Here is a 20,515-nt window from a genome sequence, read left to right as displayed (position 1 = left end):
AGGGCAGCCTGGCTTTGCTGAAAGCAGAGGGGACGGCCATATTCACTAAAGGCAGCCTCGCTTTTCCATGCAAAACTCTTGTGGAATTTCTGCCATCTTGACTGGGGGAGGTTTGGCTTCAGCCCTGTTGAAAGCAAGGGGAAGTGGTGGCCAGTTTGAACAAGGGGAAATTCACAAGTTTGAATCCAGGATCATGTAACAAACTCCACCAAATATTGTGAGATTCATAATAAAATCACACAGGTTGGTCACACCATAATAGGGCTGAGAATGGAAGTCTAGATGCAGCCTTAGCTATGGAGGCCCAACCCAAACTTCCAGATTCTTGTGTTAAGCACTTTACAAAGGTATCATTATTCCCATTTTACAGATGGTGAGACTAAGGCTCTGAGAGATGAAGTGACTTAACCAAGGTTACACACCAGATCAGGGGTAAAGCTGGGCCTAGAAGCCAGGACTATCCACCGTGTTGTGTCTTTATTGTACAATGACCTCCTCAAATCACCCTTCTGTTGTTGTCTTGTGGGTCTCATCATCACACATTGTGCCAGGACAGTTTATACTGATACAAAAGAAGGGTGGGGCCATTCTTGACTGATCAGAAGATATTGCTGTGCATTCACTTACGGATCATAGATCAGGCCAGATTTAAATGTGTACAAATGCAGTTTATATAAGAGGACATTATGATTTTGGGTCAGGAATACATCCAAGGCAAAACACGAAACCATAGAAGCTTCTCCCTAGAATTGATGTGGGAGAACTTTTCTCTTAAGGACTAAAAATGCTGTAGCAGTCGAATATTACAGAGAGATAAAGAGGGGACAGGCTCTGACCCCCAAATCCAAAGTCTAGATGTTCTTCATAATTTAACCTGACAATGTGAAAGCGAGATGAAAGGACTAGTGCTCGATGTTTGCAGAACCGTAGGCGATAGGAGCATACATCTCTTCTCTGACATAAAACCACCCAAACTCAGGCACTTGGGGAAAAACAAGAATTAATGCCATGTGAAGTTTAAACTTGTTTCATATGTTTGTTAAAGATTGGAAGGAATTTGGGGAGGGTTTTCTCGGCCCCTTTTTTCCTCTATTCATTCCACCAATTTATGATGTAAGCAGTCTCCGCTGAAGGTTATATCCTGTGAGAGCTAGACACCTGTGGAGCCCTGCTTGAGACAATAGTGTCAGCACTAGAAAAAGGAACGACGATTTATAAATCCATTTCGAGGAAAGCTGAACTTTCTACACAAGGACAGGAGGTGGAGCCTGAAGCCAAGCAAGTTGGACATTTCTCCCTGGAGGTCTAAAATACTTAACAACTTATAAACTCACTGCTTAGTGCCTCAGGTGGCAGATTAAAAGCTGAATTGTCCAAATGGAGGAGCAGGAAGGGAAGTAATTTTGGCAGCATGAGCAATACAGACGGATCAGAGTTCAGCCGATGAATTCACTGTATTTTCAAAGGCTGTAACTTATCTCTCAACCCCCGGACTCTGAAATGAGGGACTGTGACACTCAAAATGAGAGACAATGAGGGACAACCCACTTTAAAATAAAGGACAATCTTTTTTATTGGACACACTGGGTTTGTTTTTAAATCAAAGTACAAGCATACAAATAGCCTGGAACTTATGATGGTGAAACTAAACAATGATTCTGTGCACTAAAAGCATATTTAAGATGCTAAGGTGAAAATAATGCGAGCGCTTGAGAGTCATGGGCTTTGGAAGAGCAAAGCATTAAAGCAAATTAGTGATTTTTTTATACTAATGAAATACAATAACACAGAAAGAAAGTTAGGATGAACCCATACGGTTAAGATCAAGCTCCAAACTGTGGAGTGAGGTGACAGAGGTGGGTATTATGGCAACTCCAGTTTTCCTGATCCAAGTTTGCAGCTCATAGGAAAGGGGAGCAGGTGGATCAGTGCAGTGGCCCCTCAGTTCCCCAGGGATGCTAACAGTCCTGGCTGCAGGAAAGAGCATGGGCAGGGGATCCCCCTCCCTGGCAGAACGGATCTGCCGGCGAACCACATCCTTGCAGCTGCAGATGGTCTTCCCGAAGCTGGACTAGAAATGTGCGTCCACTCACTTGAGCCTGAGGTCCGAGCCACTGGAGAAACCCAGCCAGCCCAGCTCCACATCCAACTACTCAAGGAAGCAGGTGACTGAGGAGCAGTCCAGCAAGGGGCTAAGCAATTGCTCAGCTGCCCCTTCCTTGGCCCTGGGAACCAACACGGGTGCCTGTAGGATGCCCTTGATCTCAGGCTCCGAGAGGAATTTGGGGACCTTCTCCCAGTGTAGGGAAGCCCGCAAGGCATCCCTTGCTCCACTTGCTTGCAGCGTGGCAGTGACTGGTTGCAAATGTGAGATGTGACAACATCACGCACCAAGACATGCGGCTCCAAAAAAGGAACGTGGCTGAGCAGCTGAATCGGGACTTCGCAATGGCAATGCACATGACTGAAGGACAACTTTAAAAATCGGGGCCATGTGTAGGACGCCCTGCACAATGCAGGACAGTTGAGAGGTATGGGTTGGAATAGCCGTTCCACGCAACTAACAGCTCATAGGATTTGCTCCAACAGTCTGGATCACTAGTCTGTCTAATTTGAAACCCGTTCTATACCACAAGAGACCATTGTTCCATTTTATACAGCATCCAACCTCCTAGTATGCCAGACCAGTTCACTGATCCATCCGCTCTGGGCTCTTATCTCCTGCCACCCAACAAATGGTACAAATGGCCTAAGACTGCCTAAGACCTTCTTTCCCATGCAGGTCATATTAGTCACTATTTACCTCTTGGGTTAATAAATGTCAATTTCACATCAACAGACATCAATATCCATTACTCAGTAGAGCTGGCTGAAATTTTTCAACCAAAACTTTTTTTTTGGTAAAAAAAATTCAGATTCAACCACATCAAAAAGTTTTACCAAACTGGGCTCATTTTGCTGAATTGCTTGGGTTGAAAATACTAAAAAAAAAATCTGAAAAAATCTGAAAAAATCAAAACATTTCATTTTGACTTTTTCTAAATGAAATGTTTTGCTTTTGGGTTCAAAATGACTTCATTTCAAAATTTCCTTTTGTTTTATTAAAAACAATCAAAAATTATTCCATTTTCTTGAGACTTAACATTTTGTTCTAACTGAAATGAAGATTTTTTTGTTTCATTTTAACTTTATGGTTTGCCAAAAATTTCTAACAATTTCAGTTCCAGTTCAACCCCAAACCCTTTTTTTCAGCATTGCCAGCGAACAGAAAAGCCCATTATCTGCCCCCCTCTATTATTCAATTCCATAACTAAATTTTCTAAGCCAGTACAGAATTCTGGGATACAGCTTAAAAGAAAGACACTGTACAAAATACAGGCCTGCGTGCTTCCTACAAGGTGCCGACTTTGTCTACTCCACTATCAAATCCACATTTTAAAATCAGCCAGTCTGAAAGATTCATATCCAAAAGTTTTAAAAGAGCTGTCTGCAGAGCTCTCTGGACTGTTCATGTCGATTTCCAGTAAGTCTTGGAACACTGGGGAAGTTCCTGAAGACTGGAAGAAAGTTGAGAATGTTTAACTTAGCCTGGTCTCTGCACTTATCTCACTGCCCCACGGGCTGTGTGCAGAGAGTGAAGCATCCCTTTCACAATAGACTGGGGTTCAGTTTGGAAAAGAAACATTTTATGTCCTTGAAATTCCACAAGGATTTTTTCTGTGCTCCTGCATTAAGCTATTGGAGACAATAACCCACTGGGTCTTGTCCTGGTCCAAGCCCCTGAACATCAACCAGCTGCAGCACCTTCACAGCTCGCCCATACTGCAGCAGAAGCCTGGGCCAACGTGCCTCCACGGACCGTTCCAAGAGGAAGCGTTTCCGTGATGAACTCACAGTTGAAGTTCCAGACAGGGCCAACGAGCAAGTCCAGTTCCAAAGACTTGCGGCTAGGGAAAAGACATCGTGAGGGGCAAGTGGAAAGGCTCCGGCTGGCTGCACAGAGTGAGGACAGGGTTTCAGAGCGGGAGCAGGCACTTGCTTCCCAGTTCCTGGAAAAGGAACAGCGGCTAAGGGAGGCGGACATTGCTCAGCAGAGAGAACCATTGGTGTGTCTCAGATCTATCCTGTCTGCCAGAGCATTGGCTCCTGCTGCCTCTCCCACACCACAGCCCGAGTCCCCTGCGATGTATCCTCAGTCCATAAACAGCTCGGAAAACTCCCTGTTTGGGTGACCCACGCAATCAGTCCCATGAGCAGCCAGGCAGGGCAACTTAGCCCCATGTAGGCCTTAGTCTTGACCCCCCTTTTCCTGGGGATACCTCCACCCCCTTTCCCCAGTGCTAAGTGTGCAAAAAGAGGGACGGAAGAGAAAGGAGATTGCGGGGGCCAGGGGTCATGGCATGATGGGGGTTTCTGTCTTGTACATGATTTCACAGTTTTCACTTCATGCTCATTTGTTGTTGTTCTTTAGGAAAAATCCTGTTGTAACTGGTGTTATGGTGTTGCCTGTCTGGCAATGGGTGAATGTTGTACGGTTTTAATACATGTTTATAACTAAAGCTTTTTATGTCATCAAGAAAGTTTATTGCTGTCCCTGCATCTCATGATACAATCCGATTTGAAATAAAGGTGAACATATGATGAGGGACAATTAGGAATCAGTAAGCAGACCCTAAGCCTCTATATGGTTCCGTACAGCAAGCCACACTTCAATCACTCCCTTATACGAATCCATATTGTGAATCATGCCCCTGCCCATTCCATAAGTCATCTTGTCATTGGCAAGTACATTGCATGGCAACCACCACCACCACCACCACCCCCCCGCAGCACTGAGCCCCCCCCCATCAATTAATCCCCCCCCCAAGCACTTGAGAAAGGTGCTAGTCTCCCTCTTCCATTGGGCTGTACACACCCGCAACGCGGAAGGGAGCACAAAGCAGCCTTGACTTCGGTTGCCTGGGCACAGCCAGCTCCAGCTGTGGTAGCTGCACTTTCTGGCTGTGTGTATCGGCACAGTGGCCCCTCGCCCGCACAGGTCCTTTCCGGGGGAAATAGCTCACCTCTGGCTTCACAAAGATTGGGAGGAGCACAGCAAGCCACAGTGAGGGGGACAGCATTGATGACACTGGGCTCTAAATGGGTCTGTAGCCACCGCCAGTGGGTTTTCAATCTGCCCAAAGCACATTCAACCACCATTCTACACCTGCCAAGAGCATAATTAAACCGTCTTTTGCCAGGGCCTTTGCAATCAGGGTATGGTTTCATAAGCCAAGGCAAAAGGGGGAATGCAGAGTCCCCTGGAACAACAGTGAGGACAGTAGCTCCATTGATGGCAATGTCATGTGGTGGGAATAGTGTCCCAGCCTGTCCATGAACGTAGGCTCCCAATGGCGAAGAACCCTTGTCTCATGAACTTTCCCGGTGCAGCCTATGTTGGCATTACTAAATCTCCCTCTGTGGTCCATGAGGGCTGGCATAACAGTGGGGTAGTACCCTTGTGGAGGGCAAATTATGGGCATGAGTCCCACCAATGGCTCCAGCGCAGATAGGAAACCCCATTCTCTGAAAGCCAGCAATTACCTCAGGAATATCTCTAATGCCCACCGCCTTGGGCTAACCCACACGCCTGATTGCCTCAGAAACATCCGCCACTGATTTACCCACAAATCAACTTTCCAACACCAAACTGGGTTGGCAACGGACCTGTAGCAGTCTAGTGTAACCAGCTTCCAGATGGTTATGCAACCCGCTTCTGTACTGGGAAGGGTTCCCTTATACGTTTGTCTTTACGCCGGACGGTGGGGCAAGCTGCTCACAAAGCTCCAGAAATGTCGCTTTCTTCATGCAAAAGTTCTGGCCTACTGTTGGTCATTGCAGGTCCTCATGAAGATGGGATCCCACTAGCCTCCGTAGGAGGCATCAGCGGCTATATTGAGTGTCATGAGCAACATTAGTGAGTGTGAGTCTGCCATGCGTGGATACGCCTCCTCCTTCTCCATGTTAAGCTCTGTCAGATGCCTTTGGTGGGTCAGAAAACACTGCCAAAATGCCCACCAATGCCTCACGGAAGCTTTGCCCGTTTCCTGACACAGGAGTGAAAGTGCAAGCAAGAGAAGTTGAAAAGGAGCCTTCCCCCTGTTGCTCGGCTGGCAGTGTAGGCAGGCTGTTCAAACTTCCTGTAACGTGCTGGGTGCACAATAAAGTTTTCCCACTGTGCACCACGGTCAAAGGCCTAGAGCGGCCACATTTAGAGAGAGCAGTAAGGAGTCTGCGGTATGGTTGGTTAGACTCGGGTCTCCGTGCTGCACTGTGGATACCAGGTTTGAAAATTCTTAACCTAGGGTTAACAATCAGTGTAGATGCTCTAACCTGGGTCAGCTGACTTGAGTCCCACTAACTCTGGGCTTACAGTGCAGTGGAGACATACGCTCGAGGAATTCAATTTATTTAGCTTAACAAAGTGAAGGCTAAGGGGTGACTCCATCACTGTCTATAAGTATCTACATGGGGAACAAATATTTAGTAACGGGCTTGTCAATCTAGCAGAGAAAGGTCTAACATGATCCAATAGCTGGAAACTGAAGTGGGACAAATTCAGACTGGAAATATGACGTAAATGGTTTTAACAGTGAGAGTGATTAACCACTGGAACAACTTATCAAAGATTGTGGTGGATTCTCCATCACTGATAATTTTTAAGTCGAGATTGGATGTTTTTCTAACAGATCAGTTCCAGAAATTATTTCGGGTTGAGTTCTCTGGCCTGTGCTAAACAGGGCATCAGACTAGATAATCACAGCAGTCCCTTCTGCCTTGGAATCTGTGAAACTTTGGACTTGCAATACTTAGTGGGAGTTGAGAGCACCTGGTATCCTGTAGTGCGCACTCATCATATAGCAGGATCAGGCCCCAACGTCATTTTAGGATTATTTATTTTATGGTAGCACCAAGAGGCCCCAACGAAGGCCTGGGCTCCTTTGTGCTGGGTGTTGTACAGACACATAGTGAGAGGCAAGGCAGTAAAGATTGGGCAAGAAAAGAGAGAGGGGCTGTGACTCGCCCAGGGCCACGCAGTAGGTCAGCGGCAGAGCGAGGTACAGAACAGTTGTCTCCCTTGACCCACTCACTGACACCTCCTGGATTTTATTATTCCTTGTTTACTTGGGAACAAATCCACGGAGCTCTCCCACCAGTTTAAGTGGCGTCTGCACGGCAAGTTAGCATAGGCTGCAGCAGGAAGGTAACCACCAGCGTTCCAGTTCTGCTTCTGTACGGTTGAACCAGAAGCTACAGAGGTAGGGATTTGAAATGCTTTTGAAAATCACTAAGCACTAGGAAATTGTTTCAAACCATTTTTATCCCAATGCTGAAGTTATCTTGATTAAAATAATAGTAACCCATGAAGTGTGCATGGTTTTTTTTAAATTTAAACCGTTAATTAGTGATTTTTATGCCCCCCCACTGTAATTTTCTATAACAAAACATTCCTTTTCATTTTTTAATTCCTCAGTTATTAGCCCAAACTGCTTTAATTTCTTCACCCCTCAATGCCTCTCCACAATTGTTCTCTCTAGCTTGTGTCCCATGCTGCTTTGTGATGCTTAACTCAGTGTGGCATTTTGGGACCCAGCTTGCACAGAAGATGCTATGCAATGAACACTTTATTGAGCTGCATAATTAAGAAACCTTATTTATGACTCAAATACTGTATTGGTAACCTCAGTTATTAATCCTCAGAGGAGCATCATGAAAGCACTTGTAAAATGACCATTTTACTGTGTACGAACTCTCCTCTAATGTGCTGTAAATCAATCATAACCTTTCCAGCAAAGCTCCTCTAGGATCCTTTGGGGAAGTGTTTATGGTAATTACACCTATAATGAAGCTAAGCGGCTTGTTTTAACAACATGATACAGTGTGGGCAGGTTTGGAAGGGGCTTCATTGAAGGGATAAGCAAAATGGCAGTAATTAAGGCCAACCTTAGAGGATCTTGAAAGGGCCTGGGAAGAGTCTCCCAGCCTCTATGTTCCCATGTGGTCACAAGGTCGGCAGTGATCTCACCAAGGTGGGGACCCTGCTCATGGGGAGCTGAGACTGACTCTGGTCAGTGCAATGGAAGCTGCAAAGCAGTTCTAGGAGGTCTGCACTGAAGCCAGAAAAGGTGGATGTGGTCTTTGACAGACATGGGTGTGGCCTGGGGAAACTCCAGCTGCATTCCACACCTTGCAGGCTGTAATTTAAAGCAGGTAGTTGGCTGTGATCTCTCTGGCCCATTTCCACAGTAAGAATCAGGGGGGTTAAGCAGGGCTCAGAAATAGGATGGGCCACATTGAAATTCCCAGATTTGCAGACATATTTTTAAAAAAGAAAAGGAGAACTTGTGGCACCTTAGAGACTAACAAATGTATTTGAGCATAAGCTTTCATGAGCTACAGCTCACTTCATCGGATGCATTCCGATGAAGTGAGCTGTAGCTCACAAAAGCTTATGCTCAAATACATTTGTTAGTCTCTAAGGTGCCACAAGTTCTCCTTTTCTTTTTGCGAATACAGACTAACACAGCTGCTACTTCTGAAACCAGACATATTTTTGTTTCTCTTTCAATTAATTATGAGAACCAGTCAAACCTTACTTTACCTTGCATGGTCTCTTGAAATGTGTGTTAACTACTTATGCTAAACAATCTGTTCCACCTGGTATTTGCAGTATTCCAAGACCCGAAGAAGCTTGTCTCTTTCACCAACAGAAGTTGGTCCAATAAAAGATATTACCTCCCCCACCTTGTCTCTCTAATGTCCTGGGACCAACACGGCTACAACAACCCTGCATATGCCTTACTAAGGCAGTCTAGGAAACTGGGAATTACTCCAGGTACCAGCAGTCCACAGAAGATACATTCACGCGGGACCAGGGAATTTCTCTATCAGTGGACAAGAATTTGAATCACAAATTCTAGAAAGTCAGTGAGGATCTCACACCCATTCATGCCTCTCTGTCAATTGCGCTAGAAAAACATAACTTCAACATCAGCCAGACTTATAAAAAGTATATTCGCAAAATAGGCAAAAGTTGTTCCTAGCAAAGGGAGGAAGGATGGCTCTGTGTTTAGAGCATTAGACTGCAATTCAGCAGATTTGAGTTGACATCCCAGCCCTGCCACAGACACCATATGTCACCTTGGGTAAGTCACTTGATCCCTCAGTTCCTCATCTGCAAAGTGGAGCCTAATGGTTCATTTTCCCACTTTACTTCTGTTGTGGCTATTTAGACTACCAGCTCTTCGTGGGTAGGGACTAGCTCTTGCTGTGTGTCTGTACAGTGTGGGCCCTGACCTCCATTGGGATCAGTAGGTCCTACTGGAATAGCAATAAATAAACAATAATACGTTTGTGTGTTGAGCTCTTCCTCTCCTGACGTCTGCAGCAGCTGCTGGACAGCCAGGGATGGATCCTGGGAAACTGAAATGAGGAGATGCTCTGTTCTACTGCTGGGTGTTGGGCTGAAAGCACATTTCACGCTGAGGCTGGGGTTGCGAAGGGCTACCTCAGTACAACTGATAATGATCGTTAAGACTTCAGCGAGATACAGCATAGATTTTAAGATCAGAAGGGATCACTGTGATCATGTAGCCTGACTTCCTGCATCATCACACGGGCCACAGGACTAGTCTGAATTCATTCCTGCTTCAAGTCCAATAGCTGTGGTTGAACAAGAGCAGATCTTTTAGGAAAAAAACAGCCAATCCTGATTTTAAAATGTCCAGTAATGACGAATCCACCACGACTTTTGGTAAGTTGTTCCAAGAGTTAACGACCCTCACTGTCAAAAATTTCACCAGATTTCCAGTCGCAATTTGTCTGGCTTCAATTTCTAGCCATTGTAGCTTATTATATCTTACTCTGCTAGACCGAAGAGCCCTTTATTATCAAATCCCAGTTCGTCGTGTAAATACTGATAGACTGTGATCAAATCACACCTTAACCTTCACTTTGTTACGATAAATAGATTGAGTCTAAGGCAGGTTTTCTAATCCTTCCATCATTCTTGTGGCTCTTCTCTGAGCCCTCTCCAATTTATCAGCATCCTTCTTGAATTGTGGGCACCATATCCAGCAGCAATTGAACCAGTGCCAACTAACTAACTAATCCCTCGCTCTTACACAGCACTTTTCATCAGTAGGTCTCACAGTGCTTTACAAAGGAGGTCAGTGTCACACAGAGTTAAAAATCCTCCTGGCTCCTTTTCGATATCACCTTGTGTAGTCATCCAAGGATCGCATTAGTCAGCAGGAGAGGAGTGGCACAGTACTGCTCGAGAGATTTTGCTGCTGGCATCATCATCATCATCGCTGTTATTATTATAGCTGTGCCTAGAGGCCTGAGTCCAGGATCAGAGCTCTACACATGACAAAAAGACGGTGCCGATGTGCAAGAGCCAGAGGGGGATAGGACAGGCAGATGGGAGGAGCACAAGGTAACTAGTCTATGATTGGTGTGGTAAGCAGCCGTCACAGTGCAGCTGCCTAACCACTGTACTTAACTGGTTCCCTATGGCACCCCTGACGTTCTGCATGCTTCCAGCCCTGCTCTTCCTTGAGCACACGCACCTGGTGTGGCTAATAGGCGCCGCCGACATGGAACAACATGCTTTATTAGCCGCATGCAGCTGCTTTCCTTTCCCACCCCACAGGCAGCTTAGGTTCAGGGGGCAGACCGGTCACACTAATTCCCACCAATCTCTGGCGGCTGCTGCAGGGGTTTTCTCTTCCTCCCTCTCCAAGAAAGAAACCCACTCTCCTTGCAGGCTACTGGGAAACCAAGGAAGGGGGTTTGCTCACTGGGTTTCACATGCAACATGTAACTGCAGGGCTAGCCACTTTTTGGTTCCTTGCCACGTTGTGTATGTGTAATGCTGCATTAACACCAATGTCCTGCTTACATTCCAGTGTGGGTCATTTCATTCTGCTGCCTGCAGTTCCAACTGCACATGGCATTCTTATGCCCATCCTAAACCACTGTGCAGCAATACGGTGCAGTTAGACACCTGTGATGGGTGTTCCTCACCAGAGGTGGCTGCATTTCAGTAGCTGGTAAAGCGATGCCTATATAAACGGCTATATTCCACTAAGCGTTATGTCAGCTTCTGCAGAAGAAACTGCTGCTGGATCTGAACTTTCCCAAAGCTAAAGGGGTCAGGCCCATTTCTATTCAGAAACTATGCATGTTTGCCTAACACTATGTGTAATTTATCAATAATTATATAGGGCCTAAAAGAAACCCTCAGAGCTGAACTTGGTGGCTTCAGTCCATTGCTGGAGACTTAAAGACTAAGGAACCTGAAATTTTTCTGCTTGGGACAAGTGACCCTGTTGTCTTCATTTATATCCCACCGCAGAGGTGATGGCAACAAAGCTCTCTCGATCTCACTGAAGGAAGGCTGAGTGCTTGTGAGCATCTTATGATGATGCCTGTAGGTGTTCTACTGCCCTGATGCTATTTCCCAGCTAGCGTCTGGCTACTGTTTCTAACCACATGACTTTAGGAGCGCAGCAGGACATTTTGCTGTTAGTGTCTGACAAGCGCAGCTCAGTGGACAATACTGGAGCCGCTACAGCTTTCAAGACATGACAAAACCACCCGCTGCAAACAAACGGGTCTCTGCGCTCCACTCTGCCAGTGATGAAAGGGGGGGCTCCCCAAACACTCCCCAAACACCTGCTCCAAGAATCCATCGGGGGGGGGGGTTTGAGTCGGATTTAGTGTGGTAATGCTTTTAATTAACTCTGCCTTTAAAGCCTTCCGTGAACGAGGTAGGAATTAATTAATCTTTAAGGCTCCTCCTGACGTCACATGGGAAAGGGCTGGGGGCCATTTATATTGTCTGTGGTGACCTCTGGGCGACCCCACAGCTCAATGGGGAAGGGAGCCGGGCCGGGTGAGGTGGGGGGGCAATCCAGGGCTACTCGATTTCGTGCGCGGAGATGAAAAAATTCTTTGGTTGGAGGGAATTAGGGAGAGGAGAAATGTTAGTACACTTTTAATTGGAAACCAGGGTCTTCTTTCAGAAGGGCTTGTTTACTTAGGCTTGGCCGCTGAAGCTCAGGGGAGGCAGTAATTGAAGCGAGGGTTTGGGAGATTAAAGAGAACATATGGCTTCCACAGCCTTGCTTTTCATCTGCATTTTCTCACAAAATGGCCTTCGGTTTGTGTCCCTCCCTCCCAGCCTCTTACATTTCTGGAGGGCCTTTGGGAAGGCAGCCACCGGCTGGACACGCAGCTCTTAATTTCACAGCTCCTTCCAGCACAGGGAAAGTCAGGGACCAAGCTCCATCTGAGATCTCGATGGGGTTCACCTGGCACTGGGGGAAAGCTGGCTGTGGTGACAGGTTCAAGGCCTCAAGGTCCCACTCCACCCAAGTGAGTTCGTGGGATGGGGAATCATGCGACGGAGAGTACAACCTCGCGGGGGCGGGGCACTCTCTGGTTTCATGCCTGTAGCTCCTATGGCCTTGACTGGGATTTACGGCTGCTCAGCCCGTCTGGAAATCAGGCCAGAAGCCTGAGAAGAGTTAGGGGACTGAGAAGCCATGGGAAGAGGTTAAAGGAGCATGGAGGTGGTTGGCCAAATCGCACAGGTGACTCCTTCATGAAAGGCCGCGCTGGAGCTCTGCTTGTACTGTCGTTCTGCCTGCGGAAGCACAGCCTTGGCCTCTTCACACATGACATGACATTACCCCACCTTCCTGGAGCACCACTCTGCTTTGGGGCTCACAGCTCGGTCTCCTTACCACAGGGCATGGCAGCAGTCCACTGGCTTGCGCAGCTGCTCAGCCAGGGTGAGTGCAAAGCCATCCCTCTCCAGAAGAGGGCAGCATATCACCCATTTCCTTTTCACTCCTCCTCGAAAAAGGCGCATTGAGATGTTGGGTTGCCAGATGGCATCACAAATCAAAGTCACCATGTCACATGCACACCACCACATTCAGTGAGATCCCACTACTGAACCCACCAGATGGGAGGAGCAAAGAGAGATGAACATCCTGGACTGAGCTACAAAGCAGTCACGTCACAAGCAGCAATGGCGGATCGCCATTAAAGGTTTGGGGATTGAGTCTGGTTTGGGGATAGGTCCAAAAATGTGGAGTCTGTTCCGAAGTTCGTCCCAACCCTCCAGATCTCCTGGGTCTCCAAAATCTGGCTGGAGTTTTCATAGGAACTGACATTTTTTTCCTGAGGTTTCTGCCACTCCTTTTGTTTCAGCTAGAAGTACTGTAAGCAAAGCCGAGGTTGTTGGGAATACTTGGGACAAACTTAGACAAACCACACACAAAAAAACCAACCCCTCACAAATCAGATATGGTTCACTTTTGGGGTGAGGTTTCCTTTTGGTTCTTATTTTATCTGAATTGGCTTGCTTGTTCCTCGATAGATATAGATATTTATCTCCAGTAAATCAAGAGTGGAGGAGAGAGGGATTTTCTGCCAGTTGACTTTCCAAGGTCTGATTCAGCACTCTCACAGCACCATGTTCTTAATTCATACATTCCAATATTGGGCAACCATCTACTTGACTTTCTAGCAACAACACTTGCAACTGCACCTTCGGTTGTTGGCGTTCGTCATTCCTGAAGCTAATTGACTCAATATCACATGGCATGGAAGCCCTCCAATAGGGGCCATCCAAAGCTGTGGAATATCAGCTTCTTTCTCCAGGAGATCCACTGGCTACAAGGGATCTCACTCATTCTCTGGATACTCACTCACCATAACCGCTGCATCCAAAACATACAACCCCCAACAGCAAAATCAGCAAGGCACCCAACACTCACTACAACAGCTGCAATGATTTTCCATCTCCATTACAAGTGCAGACAAAGGTCCCAGTCCAGCTTCATCAAACCTGTACTGGGAAGGGACATTCCCAGTGAGAGGATAATGACAACTATTTGTTTTCCAAATGACTTAGGGGAGGCAGTGTGACCTAGTGAACAGAGCACTAGACTAGGATTTAGGAGAGCTGGGTTTTATTCCCAGCTCTGTGACTGGCCTGCTGAGTAACCTCGGACCAGTCACATCGCCGCTCTGTGCCTCGGTTTCCCCTCTTGTGATATGATACTGATCCCTTTTGCAACACACCTTGAGATCTGCTACAGAAGAGCTAGCTGTTATTACAGCGACAAAGATTTGCTACAAATGACTGCTGGCCATTCCTTTCACAGGGCTCCGCCCTCCAGGTGTTTAGCATGTTATCATCTGACAACATGTTTCAAAAAGAAGCAAAAAGTATTTTGGAAAATCAGATGCAATTGCAAGACACAGGTAAATGGCATGTGACTGTAAGCCCCTGCATGCACTTAGACGGTATCTTTAGCGACTGCACCCTGTCTTTAGGGACACCAATGCATCCAATGAAGTGAGCTGTATCTCACGAAAGCTTATGCTCAGATAAATTTGTTAGTCTCTAAGGTGCCACAAGTACTTCTTTTCTTCTAACTGAAATATTTCTGCTCAAAGTTCATTTTATTTTTCTAGCCTTTGCTGCAGGACTGTTCTTATTTAGGGTTTGGGGGGGGGGGGTGTTTTATAAAGGAAATGTTAAACGTTAATGTTATATGTAATGTTATGAGATGTTATATGTAAAATAATGAAAGAGGCCGATCCAAGGCTCTCACACCCTAACACATCATTAATAGCACAATCAAATTCCAGCAGCATTGAAGTCACCATTTCAACGGGAACTCAGCCAGCCATGCACCTACCAAAACTCCTTCCCAGCCCTTCGTCATTTGGGGAATCATATTCTCAGCCCTCTCCAGACATCCTATCAAACAGTTCCTTTGGCCGTATGCCCGCAAAGTCACCAAATCCGGGGTATGTCAGGCCCAGTTTTGGAGTCAGGCTATTTACCACAGTTTAGAGGCTAGGGAATAGGCAGGGAATTTGGGAGACCTGGATTCTAGTCCCAGTTCTGCCCCTGAGTCACCAAATGGCCTTGAACAAGATATGTCACAACTCTGTGCCTCAGTTTCCCCTCTCTGTAAAAATGGAAAGAATGATAAAAATACTAGCTTTTCGAATCCCCAGATCTCAAAGCACTTTACAAAGGAGGTTTCAGAGTAGCAGCTGTGTTAGTCTGTATCCGCAAAAAGAAAAGGAGTATTGTGGCACCTTTCTTTTTACAAAGGAGGTTATTATCCTTAGACCGCATTTCACAAATGCGGGAAACTAAGGCACGGAAAGGGGAAGTGACTTACCTAAAGTGACCCAGCAGGACAGTGGCAGAGCTGGGACTAGAACCCAGGTCTCCCAATCCAGTGGTCTATCCACTAGGTCACACTGCCTAATAATAAAACTTTCAGATTGGAAGCTCTTTGTGGCAGATACTGGCATTTGGACCTGGGCAAAAATTTTCAAACTAAACTACCCCCCCCCAACAAAATATATAGTCAGTTTGATCAAAAAATTTCACAAGTTCATGCAGAACTGCTAACTGTGGTATGCAACCTATCACTTAAATCAGACTCTGTGCCAATGACTGGCATGATAGCTAATGTGACAGCAATTTTTAAAAATGGCCCCAGAAGTGATCCTGGCAAATACAGGGCAGTCAGCCTAACTTCAGTGCCAAGTACACTGGTTGAAAGGATAGTAAAGAACAGAATACAAGACACAAAAATAAACAGGATTTGTTGGGAAAGAGTCAACATGGCTTTTGTAAAGGGAAATCATGCCTCACCAATCTATTAGAATTTTTTGAAGGGGTCAAACAAATATGCAGACAAGGGGTATCCAGTACATATAGTGTGTACTTGGACTTTCAGAAAACCTTTCCTAAGGTTGCTCACCAAAGACACTTATGCAAAGTAAGCAGTTATGGGGTAAGAGGGAATCATGAATCAGTGGTTAAAAGAGAGGAAACAAAAGGGTAGGAATAAATGGTCAGTTTTCAGAATGGAGAGAGGTAAATAGTGGTGTCCCCCAGGGATCTGTACTGGGACCAGTACTGTTCAACATATTCATAAATGATCTGGAAAAAGGAGGAAACAGTGAGATGGCAAAATTTGCAGACGATACAAAATTACTCCAGATAGTTACGTCCAAAGCTGACTGTGCAGAGTTACAAAGGGATCTCACAAAACTGGATGATTGGGCAACAAACTGGCAGATGAAAATCAGTGTTAATAAAGGCAAAGTAATGCACATTGGAAAACATAATCCCAGCTACACATACAAAATGATGGGATCTAAATTCGCTGTTATCACTCAAGACAGATTTTAGAGTCACTTGTGGGTAGTTCTCTAAAAATAATATCTGCTCAATGTGCAGCAGAAGTCAAAAAATTAACAGAATATTAAGAACCATTAGGAAAGAAGTAAATTACAAAACAGAAAATATCGTTATGCCACTAAATAAAGGCATGGTACGCCCACACCTTGAACACTGTCTGCAGTTCTGGTCACCCCATTAGAATTGAAAAAGATACAGAGAAGTGCAACAAAAATTATTAAGGGTATGGAACAGCTTCCATATGAGGAGAGATTAAAATGACTAGGACTTTTCAGCTTGGAAAAGAGACAACTAAGGGGGGATAAAATAGCAGTCTATAAAATCATGAATGGTGTGGAAAAGTGAACAAGGAAATGTTATTTCCTCCTTCACATAACAAGAACCAGGGTCACCCAATGAAATTAATAGGCAGCAGGTTTAAAATAAACATAAGAAAGTACTTCTTCACACAACAATATTGGTGTTAGTGAGGTTCTGTGGCCTGCAATGTGCAAGAGGTCAGACTAGATGATCATGATGGTCCCTTCTGACCTAAAGTCTATGAGAACACACAGTCAACCTGTGGAACTCATTGCCAGGGGATGTTGTGAAGGCCAAAACTAGAACTGGGTTAAAAAAAATTAGGTAAGTTCCTGGAGGATACGGACATCAATGGTTATTAGCCAAGATGATCAGGGATGCAACCCCATGCTCTGGGTATCTAAGCCTCTGACTGCCAGAAGTTGGGACTGGATGACAGGGGTGGATCTCTCGATAATTGCCCTGTTCTGTTGATTCCCTCAGAAGCATCTGGCATTGGCCACTGCTGGAAGACAGGGTACTGGGCTAGATAGACCATTGGTCTGACCCAATATGCTGTTCTTACGTTCATGGAAAACAAATTGCTTTGGCTGAAACAAGTAAGAGAACTCCAAAAAAGTCAAAATGTTTTGTTTCAACATTTTCAAGACAAAATGTTTTGATTTTTCTATTCAAAACGACTTTTCATTTTGAATTTACTTCCATTTTATTTCATTAAAAAAAGGTAAAACCCTCAGAAACTGAACAAAACATTTTGGTTAGGGTTGACTGAAACATTTAGTTGGACCTGAAATGAATTTTTCTTTAAAAACTTTCTTTTCACTGAAAAGTTAAAAAAAAAATTCATTTCAGGTCAACCCGAAACTGATTTTTTTAAATTTAATTTTCAGATCCACCACTGAACCAAAAGATCAGTTTGTTGCACAGCTCTATGAGCATTTGCACTATATATTTGTACAGCGCTCAATGTAATAAGGCCCGGATTCAGCTGAAGTTCTTAAGCTCTTTGTAAGCTTGAAAGCTTGTCTCTTTCACCAACAGAAGTTGGTTCAGTAACAAGATATTCCCTCCCCCACCTTGTCTGTACAATAATACATACTCATTATAATAACTCACTTTTGTAAAGAGATCTACCAAGGTAAGCTGCTAAGTATTATTGTCACTACATAGGGAAGGCATTTCTCCATCATTTCAATATTCCAAGTCCCACAAACCCTCTGCATGTCCATAATTCTGCATAACCTTTGTAAAATACAGTCAGAGCTGGCAGGATGGTTTAAAATCCTGCCAATGAACAGTCCAGCAAGGGAAGGAGTGTGTGCTTTCATGACAGCGCAGAAAGGAGTCTGAGGCTGCATCATGGATTACTGCAGGGGTCTCCATGGAGCAACTCTTCCTCCACCTTGCAGGTGGCGGAATAGGTAGGTAGGGGCAGGGAATGGGCAGACCCACAGTCAAACCATTGTCCACCCCGCAGACACACTGGCTGGAGTATAAATCTGCAGCAGATCACTTCCCCCCAGAGCAAGAGGGAAACCAGACTCATAATTCCTTCCCAGGTCTGTTCCTGGGGCAGTGCAGCTATGTGCCATCTCTGCCTCAGGCAGATTGGGAAGTGACAATCCAGCCCTGGATCTCGATTGTATCAAACATAAACTACTTGTCTACACTTTCAAGACCATCCATGGGCTTTCTCCACCCTCCATCTCATCCAGTAGTGAAAGGTCAACTCCCACCTCTGACTGGCTCATGACGCCAGCCTCCATCACCCACTTCTTGTATTTTCAAACCCGCACCTTGGGGCTTTCTCCCCTGCTGCTCCTCATGCTTGGAGAAGCGCCCTGCGAACAGCCAGAAAACTAATACATTATCCTCCTTCGGATCCCTCCTTAAAACTCCTCTCTGCCATGAGGCCTTCAGAAATCTTAACAACAACGGTTCGACTGTGGGTATGCAGAGCCCATGGCCAATCATTCGGACCAGAGTGATCTCACTTCCTGCTGCTCCCACCTCTGTCAGTCTCCATTGGTTGTCTCTTGGCTTATGCTCAGTTTGTAAGCCCTTTGGATCAGAGATTGTTGTTTGGTTTGGTGTTTGTACAGCACCTAGCGCAACGGGATCCTGGCCCACAACTGGGGCTTCCATGCTAATCTCTGTCTCTCTGTCTCCCTCTAGTGGCTAGACCACACCTAGAGATTTAAAAGCCTGCTGCTCCCTACAAGCTAATGTTATTGGACTCAAGACATAGACGCTGGAGCTTTTAGAGGCAGATGTATGGGTTCAATCATCACACAGGAGCCAAGAAGGGGTCTCATTATATGACTCGAGTGGGAAAAGGAGCCACCCTGTTATCGTGGGTTACATACCCACCCCTACAGCTTGGAGTGGTTCTCAGTTTGGATTTATATGTCCCAGCTGTGGTCCATCTCACATAAGCTCTCTGGGGCTGGGGCCGTCTTTTTGTTCTGGGCCACGACTGGGGTTCCTATGCGCTAAGGTCATACAAATCCATAAGAATAGTCAGGCATGTTTCTGCGGGGGCCTGGACTCACTCCCCACAGCACAGGCCACAAGCTCCTCTCTGCTCCGGGTTCCCCCTTACCGGAATCCGACAAAGCCGGGCTCACCAGGCTGAGCAGCTCCCGCTCCTTCTCGTAGTCACTCTTACACAGCAGCTGGCCTTCCTTCAGCACGAACTCGTCACCCTTCTGCAGCCGCCTCTCGCAGACGCAGCAGCAGAAGCAGCTCAGATGGTAGACGCTCTTCTGGGCCCTCATGACGAACTCACTGGGTGCGATGCCTTCAAAGCAGCCACCGCACTTCACGGCAAACAGCCTGGCAGGAGAGAGAGAAGGGACACCTTCTAGCAGGGCTGCCAGCTTGGGGGTACCGTGACCCCTTCTGCTGGTTGCCACCTTGCCCCTGATGGGAGGGACATGTCAAATCTACATTAAACAGCCCTATCCTCATCTTTAATATGGAGCAGTGGCTTATTGAGCTTGCAGTGCACTGCAAATCCCAGTGTCCAATGCTCCACCTTCCCTCTGTGGCGTATTGAGGACTGTGTTGGAATTGCAAGCTATCACTTTAAGAGTTGGGGTGTTTCCTGGTCCTGCTTGCAGCCTAGATGACTCTTTGGTGAAGCATGAGATCCAGGGCTCAGAGAGGCAGAGTCAGGCTGGAAGGAGCCAACCTAGAATATGGCAGGGTGAGTTGTGTCCCTGTTTTAGGGAGCAGCCTGCTTTGTCTCTCTCTGGTTTTGGATTCTCGTGTGTTATCGTTCTGACCACTGAGAAATAAAGTAGTGTTATGTTGCAATCTTCCAGCAAGATTATTTGATGTTTCTAATCTAACTTTTCTGCGGGTGCGCCATGAACACAACACCCTCAGTTCAAGGTGGAGCACTGCATGATGGAACCTGTAGTTTCCACAGACCTATCACTCCATTTTGTGGTGCTTACTTCTGATAAATAAGAAAACAGTGGAGTCAAGAATTATGTAAATGAAGTAGTTCACAACTTTCAATTACCTAAAGTGTTTGGGAAAAAAAGTACATACCATAATTAAACTACATTTCTAATCTCTGTGGGTAATAGAGTGTAGCAAAATCTGTCTTACTAATTATCAGAAGTGTTTGGTTTATTTATACTCAAGATATTAACAAGAATAAAGTCAGAGTTAAGGTTGGTAGTGGACTGCAGTTCATTAATTAGTAAAAGAAATACTAAGATACACAAAATAAAAGCTAGAAGTGCTGAAAAATATTTCTGGATACTGAAATGAAATTATCTGAAATTTCCTTAACTACGTATTTCCCAAATATTAAGGCACGAGGGTTTTGTTTATTTAATTGACAAAAGCTAAATGGAAACATACTTTTTTATCCTATGAGCTAAAGGTAGAGGCAACTCCCAGCCACATCAT

At 45.6% G+C, this 20,515-nt stretch overlaps 1 protein-coding gene across 1 annotated transcript in view; it reads right to left on the bottom strand.

The window, feature by feature from the left end:
* LMX1A (LIM homeobox transcription factor 1 alpha) overlaps positions 1-20,515 on the bottom strand; it is a 145,330-nt gene that overhangs the window by 9,663 nt on the left and 115,152 nt on the right. Inside the window, exon 4 of the mRNA XM_074960943.1 lies at positions 19,194-19,426. Coding sequence (XP_074817044.1) covers positions 19,194-19,426 — 233 coding nt within the window. The remainder of the gene's footprint in view (positions 1-19,193; positions 19,427-20,515) is intronic.

This window comes from Natator depressus, chromosome 8 (assembly GCF_965152275.1).
Source record: "Natator depressus isolate rNatDep1 chromosome 8, rNatDep2.hap1, whole genome shotgun sequence".
NCBI classification, from domain to species: Eukaryota; Metazoa; Chordata; order Testudines; family Cheloniidae; genus Natator; species Natator depressus.
The sequence above is the reverse complement of the archived record's forward strand: the minus strand, read 5'-3'. Positions and strand labels throughout refer to the sequence as shown.